The 8,175-nt window shown below is 41.1% G+C and overlaps 1 protein-coding gene across 1 annotated transcript in view; it reads left to right on the forward strand.

The window, feature by feature from the left end:
• Positions 1-7,859, forward strand: part of LOC118626734 (macrophage-capping protein-like) — a 77,307-nt gene extending 69,448 nt beyond the window's left edge. Inside the window, exon 3 of the mRNA XM_036256778.1 lies at positions 7,355-7,859. Within this exon, the coding sequence (XP_036112671.1) occupies positions 7,355-7,786 (432 nt within the window). The 3' untranslated portion in view covers positions 7,787-7,859. The remainder of the gene's footprint in view (positions 1-7,354) is intronic.
• The last annotated feature ends 316 nt before the right edge of the window (positions 7,860-8,175 follow it).

The raw sequence follows: 8,175 nt of genomic DNA on the forward strand, positions 1-8,175 counted from the left end.
ATTTTTTAAAAATCCAAAAACCCAAACCAGAAACCTGTCTTTAAACTAATAAAAAAAGAACTCAGTGCTGTGCTCACGGCAAAGTTATGAAAGATAATTGGAAAATTCAGTTGGCTTCCTATAGAGAAAAATAACAACCACCAAACTAATGGGTAATCAATGGCCAATTGCTTCAGAAAAGAGGTGCCTCGCACAATTCCCTGGAAATTAATGGGCTACATAGGAGGCATTGGGAAATGTCTTGAGACTATCCATGTGACCCCACCTTTCTTAACAAATACATACAGGCTTGGGGGTGCTGTTTTTGCTAATCAAGACCTGGAGATGAAATGCTGTCTTCATTTACGTTTCTCTGTGCTGTTCTCTGAACCACTATATTAAAAACAATCTTCCCCCATGATTTCTGGTGTTGTAGTGGAGTATAGTTTATGTGAAAGTAAATCTGGAAAGATTACCTTTCAAAACTGCCAGATGCTTCGCATTTTCTGGTAGAAATCTGGATTCCAGGTCTGTAATGATATTTCCTGCTGTGCTCAACACTCAATCAGAACGTATCCTTCTTGGAGGGCAATATAAGGATTCCAAGGCTAACTTAGCCATTTGGCTTTTATATTTTTCCAGGCCAGCTGGGGGGTATAAATTTAAATTCTGGGCCCCCCAAGCTAAGCTTCAGAAGGGGTCTTTGTGAATGTTAGTTCTCCTGCTGTTTCAGCCCCCTCCTTTCAGAAATGTCCCCATGGAAGGCAGTTTATGATTATATTTATACCAATGAATGAAACATACCCTTTTGAAAAAGAAAACTAAATTATTGCATTAATGTTGCAGGAATGTATGTGTTCTCATTGCCCCCGGCTCTCCCTTGTTTGGATTCCAGTTCTTTTCTCCACCAGGTGGAATTACACGAATGTCCCCTTTCCGCTCTTCCTTCATCCGTCTTGCACTTTCTGTGGTACAATGTGGTGGTTATCAGCACGCAGTCTGGAGTCTGGGAGGCCAAGCCTGGCATCTCCGCTCTTCTATTTCAAAGCTGTTGGACATTGGGATGATTCACTTAATGTCTCTGATGTGTGCTTTGCTCATCTATAAAGTGGGGCTAACCATCGCATCTACTTCCTGGGGCTGTTGAGAACTGAGGGAATTGGGGAAATAATGTACACGGAGCCTTCAGCACAGCTCTGCACTTAGCACAGGTGTCAGGGAGTGTGGGCTGCTTTCCTGATTGGGGGACAGCATCCCAAAGAGGCAACACAGATAAGGGAACTCTTGCCCCTGGCTGTCTGGGTTCAGATCTTGACTCTGGTACCCTCATTGTGTACAACCTCACCCAGCTATCAATACATCTGTATCCACTTTCTCATGAAGCTATTGTGAAGATTAAATGAACTAATGGATGATAAATAATGACTTCTGTATGTTTTATTAAATAAACCTGTAAAACACTTGGTCCACCTTCCCCATTTTAATCGGGTCCACCTTCTGTCCTTCCCTCACTGTTGTTCATGCCATTTCTCATAGTGCTCCCTTTAAAACTGCAAAGAAGCACCCCAACAGGCTCTTCCTGTGTGGAGAAGCAGGGATGGGAAGCAGGTGGTCAGTTAAGATAAGCAACCAGCCTGGGGGTGAGGCAGTCATGCCATATATGCGTACAGGTGGAGAGATGCTGCTCAGCTCTGGGGTCCTTCTTTTCTGACTCTGTTTATCCAAGGACCTTTATCGTTCTCCAGCCTCTGGCTCTGTAAAGTGCATTGCATGTAAGGTATGGGTCCCCTAGTTCTGGAATGCTTGTGTGACTTCTATCCTAGACACACTGGATCTCAGCAGACCTCTAACAAGGCAAGTCTGGAGCATTGCCTGTGCTCTGTCCCTCCCCTGCTTATAAATTGTACACAATAAACTCAGGCGTATACTTGCAGCATGGTACCTGTATCTCTGCCATCTTTGCATGAGGGCTGCACTGTAATTTGTCTTCTTTAATGTGTGTGCATTATATTCCTAGCTGGCAGGACAATTTCTCAGGACTATCTGACACTATTATGACCTCAAAGTGTGCACTATCTCCAACCTATCACAGACACTCAGTGTATTTGTGTGTTTGGATAATCCTGATAAAATTATTTAGACTTAAATTTGGTTACAAGGAAGACTAGAAAATGTTGTCTTTGTCCTCCTAAGTGGTGATGAGCCCTGCTAAAAGTCATAATTTTATGACTAAATGAGAATGAGAGAATAAACACTGGGCCAATCAGCCTGCTTTCTAGCCGCCTTGGCTCTTCACCGCTCAGTTCTAAGTCATCCCCAATTCCCTTGGTTTTTGCTTTTTTGTCCCCACCAAGAAATCAATTTGATTTCTGTCATTAAACGTAGCTAAAGAAGCTTAAGTAGTAGTAGTACTCCTATGGAACCATGGATAATTTACCTTGTATTTATTGATTCTCAGAATTGGCAACATAATGCTTAGTCCACTGACCTATGTTTGCTGCACAAAATGTAAAAAAGAAAAATTAATCATATGTAATATATTTGTCAAATGTCTGCTATATACGAGGGAGCAAGAGATTCCTATATTAATCTTCACAACAATCCTATAAAGCACATTTTGTTACTCATGTCTAAACATTTTAAAAAATCCGAGGTAAAGAGGTAAAAAATGTGTCCCAGTCACACTGTTGGATAAGAGTATAGCTGGGATTGGAATTCGGGCATTCTAATGCCCATATCCAATGCAACACTTTATAGAAATCCACTGTTGAAACGCATTGCCAATTATATAGGCATAGTTCTGCATCCTACTCATTTTAGCTACATGTGTTTATTGTTCTCAATGATGACGTTAATTATTCATTTTAAGAACAGAGCATCATATAGAAATCTGACATGGCAATATGTGCCTTTTAAGAAGGAAAGCATAATAAATCATCTCAAAATGTTTCACAATTTTGTTGGTCTTATCATTAGAACAATCTTTATTTGAAGCTTGTGTCTCATAGATCACATAGTGAGCTAGAGGTATTCTTTCCATCTTCCTTGGTTTTTTTCCAACCACATACTCTAGCATGGTTAGGATGAGCCAAAACAGAGCCATGACCTTTAGGTGTGCTCAGAAGAGCAAGAGGACACCATGAAGTAGAGTAATTAAACAACTAGAGCTGTTCACACCTACCTCCTCAGCTGCAGACCTTTCCCCAAACGTTCTCTCGTAACACTCTTTGTTTGGTGTGGCCATATTAAAAGCAAAACCAAAGCAGTGTTACGGGAGTGGGGGATAGGGGGGTTGTAAAGCTTGAATTTCTAAATGAAGTTATACAAACTATTCCTGTCTATAATAATTTCTCTTCCATGGCAATCTAAAATAAAATGCAGAAGACAACTTCCAGGGGAACTGCTCAACTCAGCCCTATGCCTTCAGAGCTGCGAGCACACCTCCACGCTGCACTTGAGATCTGCGTGTCTCCTAGGTGCCCGCAGCCCTGACCATGGACAGGAAAGTGGCTGGTGGGGAGGTCCTACTGACTGAAGCTAGACCAATCAAACGACTTCTCCTCGGAAATTTGTAAGTAGGGCTGAGGGGCAGCCAGTTGTTTCAAGTTTAGAAGGGACTATTCATCTTTCCGCTATGCAAAGAGATGAAGACAGCTGAACAGAAGAGAGTGCTAAATGAAGAACACGTGCTAGGAGGACCAAAGACAGAAGTTGGAAGGACTGGGTGTGCTGCATTCCTTAAGACTTTCCACCTCCTGGTTCCCTCATTTCTTCCCTCTTTGCTTGCCCTGGCTCAATTTGAGTTTTTGTTATTATATGTAACCCAAAGAACCTTAACTGATTCCGGTGGGAAACAGATTATTAAGAGAAGCAAAGTGGAAGAAGAACTTCTAAACAGTTTTCTACCACACAGAGATGAGGCAGAAAAGCCAAGACCCCTAGAGATCCAAGGCAGCCCCGATGGTCCTACCCCTCGACCTGTTTCAGTTCAGGGTGAAGAACAGTTTTCTCACTTTTCGGACCACTCATGCCAGTATCTAGTCACAAAGATCTCCTCCAGAAAGGTGTTCCAGGATCTTTGCCCTATAAAATATTTGAAACCAAACTGCACAAGTTTATAGACAGACTCTCACTATATAGTGTAATGGAAACGACAGGACTCTCTGTGTGTATCGTTGGGCAAGGACATCTAGAAGCTATGATGCCTGAAACCAACGATTCTTGGAATATAATGCATGAAGATGATCTTGCTTTTCTTGGCACTCTCCCACAAGCCTTCTGTCACTCTGAACCAAATCTCTTTCCATGTGGTTTTCATTCATTTACATTTTTTAAAAAATTATTTAGCTAGGAGAGCTATTTGATGAGTGGTGATTCAGTGATTCTTTTCATTGTGATCTCAGCTCAGTGATGATGCATATTGTTCACATGATGTTCCAAGAAAGTGGAATCATTACTGACGCTATCTGAAGTCATCACTTGGTAATAACAGGCGTACATAGTTTCTTTCACTCTCCAGCAAAAAAAAAAAAAAAAGTTTGATATAGGATCAATACCTGTTTTGTGGCTCTATTTTGATTTTATTCCTTCAGAGCTCATTTACTGGAAAACTAACATTCTAACTAGCAAAGACCCGTTGTTTAATTTTTGGAAATTATAACTATCTCATGCCCATGGCTACTTCTGAGACCACATTAAGAGACATCAAAGATCACAGCTCACAGATCACCATAACACAGATCATTTAAAAATATGAAATAGTGCAAGAATTATGAAAACGTGACACAGGAATACTGAGCAAATGCTGTAGGAAAAATGGCTCCAAAAGACAGGATTGCCATAAACCTTCAATTTGTAACCAAAAAAAAAAAAAAAAGTAATATCTGCAAAGGGCAATAAAGCAAAGCACAATAAAATGAGGTATGCTCATACTTCATTCTTCTCCAGACACTGTTGGTATGTATCATATTAATATTAAAAATATAGGCATAAAGAAAACTTAAAAAAACAACCACTAATGGAAAATATTTGAGACAGTCACCCAAATATCTGCCTGCCCAGACCCTCTCTGATGAAATATACTTTTTCTGGTGACTTCTCTGAAGCTTTGTCTGTATACTTGATATCAGGTTATTTACACAAGACAGTCCAAAATCAATGCAAAACAACTACATACCAAATTCCATAGTGACTTACAGCTCTATGTTTTTTCTTAGTTGGAATTTTATATAAGGAAGTTTGCCTAGATTTAAAGATAAAATAAATATGGTCTTGGAGAAACTATCTCCATCATTTAAGAAAAAATATATATATATTCCCGAGCCTTCACTAAAACTGTCCCACTTGGGTTTTTAGAATGAGAAAAGGCATATTTTGCTTAATTTGCCTGTGAAAATATACCTTTTTGAGAATGTGGAAAACCTATATTATTTGAAGCACAACTTGGTAAGTGTTTCATTTTTTATGAGCCCCAGGAAAATAAATTTATTCCATTTATACAAATAGTAAAGATTTTTAAAAAATTCTTAGAACCATCTCTAGTCTCCAGAAATTGGTATCATAGACTGTACATTTCCTATATAGATGGCAAATTATTCATAAAAGACAGCAGAATACAATTTCTTTTATGAGGCTTTAATAAGTACTGAGTATTTTGCAACTATTATCTCATTTAGTTTTTCATAACTAAAACTGCCCAATTATTGACCCCATTTTACAAATGAGAAAATTAAATTTTAAGGAGTTTAACGTGCCTGTAGTCACATAGCTAGAAAAAGGAAGAGCTCAGACTCAAACCCAAATTCCGTCAAATTGCAAGAGCCCACAGTCACAAATGTCAGAAGGCACATCCATGATAAGTTTTGAAGATTACCAATAAGGAGAAGACATGCCAAGATGCCAGGTCTGGTCCTGCCATTTACTCATAAAGTGGGTTTAAGAAAGGAACCTACTGCTTGACCGGTTTGGCTCAGCGGTTAGAGCGTCACCCCGTGGTCCAGAGAGACCCAGTTTTGGTTCCCGCTAAGGGCATGTACCTCGATTGAAGTTTGTCCCCGGTCCCGGTTGAGATCTTGTGGGTGGCAGCCAGTCAATGAGTCTCTCTCACGTGGATGTTTCTCAGTCTCTCTCTTCCTTCCTCTCACCTTCTCCCTCTATGTGAAGATAAATGCAAAAAAAGTGTCCTTGGGAGAGGATTTAAAAAAAAAAAAAGTAAAGGCACCTACTTCAGAAAAAAGAAATATATATATACACACACACACACACACATTATATATGTGTGTGTATATATATACATATACATACATATATTATATATGTGTGTGTGTATATATATATATTTTGTTGTTGTTGTTGTTGTTGTTGTTTTCTCTATAGCACAAAGACAATAATTTCTGTGATGCCTGAGCCGGTCAGGTCAAAGGAGATAATTCAGCGAAAGTACTTTGAATTTGCCCAGTGCCCTTCATGGCTAAAATAGAACCACAAAGCTGATGTGCACCCCAAACCTCGGAACCTGGCAGCGTGTGCGGTTCCGGGTCACCGATGAGAGTCACTGAGCTCTGGGCAGTCGGGCTGTGCATTCTTTGTGAGGAATGATTGGTACTGAATTCTGCAGCTTTTCAAATCATCTGTAGAAATAAGAAATATTGTTTTATTTGAGGAAACAAGATAGTCTTTGAGAGTATTTACACTCCCATCGAGGTCACTGGAAGAACGTGTAATTGCAGAGCCGATGGGTCTGAGCCCTGGGAGAGCGAGCAAGAGGCGGGACTGCAGGAAGCGACGGGAGGGAGGAGCGCGGAAGATGCCTATCAGCAGGCACCTCCTTCTCCGAAACAATGTTTCATTTTCTGAAAGACAAATGGTAATGACAGTTTATAAGAGAAACAGACTATTTCCGAAACGTCCTGAAAAATATTTTTGTCCAGAATAAAAAGTGGTTTCAGAACTGATCACAGATCCTAACTTTTTTTGGTCAACTTTCATGTTTAGAAAAGTTCATCAAATGAGCTTATTTTAATATTGGCATTGTCTCTCTCTCTGCCCATGTATATGTGCGTGTGCATGTATATGTATATGTATAAGAGAAAAGGCAGCATTAGTATTTGAATAGCCAATTCTAATAAGCACTTACCATGCATAGGCAAGGACCTTCCTTTCCCTTATCTTATTTAATCCTCCCAAGGATCTCACAGGTGCTGTTATCAGATGAAAAGCAGAGACTGAGACAGGTCAGTGACCACTGACATGTCTTACATTTGATAATAACCATAATTTAAAACCTACTATGTGCCTGACATTTTACAGACATTAAGTCCAGTCTTCACAACAACACTGCAAGGTAACTATCATTGGTCTTAGTAAATCCTTGCAGATACCAATTCTCAGAAGACTTCAAAAAATACTAGACGAGGAGGAGCCCGCTGAGATGATCCAGGTCCTGGGCCCCAAGCCTGCCCTAAAGGAGGGCAACCCTGAGGAAGACCTCACAGCTGACCAGACTAATGCCCAGGCTGCGGCTCTGTATAAGGTCTCTGATGCCACTGGACAGATGAACCTGACCAAGGTGGCCGACTCTAGCCCCTTTGCCCTCAACTTGCTGATACCTGATGACTGCTTTGTGCTGGACAACGGGCTCTGTGGCAAGATCTACATCTGGAAGGGGCGAAAAGCTAATGAGAAGGAGCGGCAGGCGGCCGAGGACTTCATCTCGCGCTTGCGGTATGCCCCAAACACGCAGGTGGAGATTCTGCCCCAGGGCCGTGAGAGTCCCATCTTCAAGCAATTCTTCAAGAACTGGAAGTGAGGGGCATCTCACGGCGTCCGCCTGCTGCCTGGTCAGTGCCCAGGTGCCCCTGCAGATGTTCAATAAAGGAGACAAGTGCTTAAAAAAAAAAAAAAATACTAGTCACACAGCTAAAAACCTATGCCGTGTTGGACCAACTTCAGATCATGGAAGGTGAGTAAATTCACTAGCTGTTAACAGAGGCAGTTCGTCAAGGCGTCACCTCACCCACCTGTCGTGTGGTGCCCTTTCCAGCACAGAGGCTGGCCTCTGCCTGACCACCCAGAGCGCCTCGCCCCTTGTGTGCCAGTCTTACAAAACAGAATGGAGTCAGTGGCATGACATACCCTCGCCTTTGGCATGTAATGCAGCCTTATCAAGAGAGTGACATTTTATCATCTTTGTTTTAT

The sequence above is a fragment of the Molossus molossus genome, unplaced genomic scaffold (genome assembly GCF_014108415.1).
Source record: "Molossus molossus isolate mMolMol1 unplaced genomic scaffold, mMolMol1.p scaffold_m16_p_12, whole genome shotgun sequence".
NCBI classification, from domain to species: domain Eukaryota; kingdom Metazoa; phylum Chordata; class Mammalia; order Chiroptera; family Molossidae; genus Molossus; species Molossus molossus.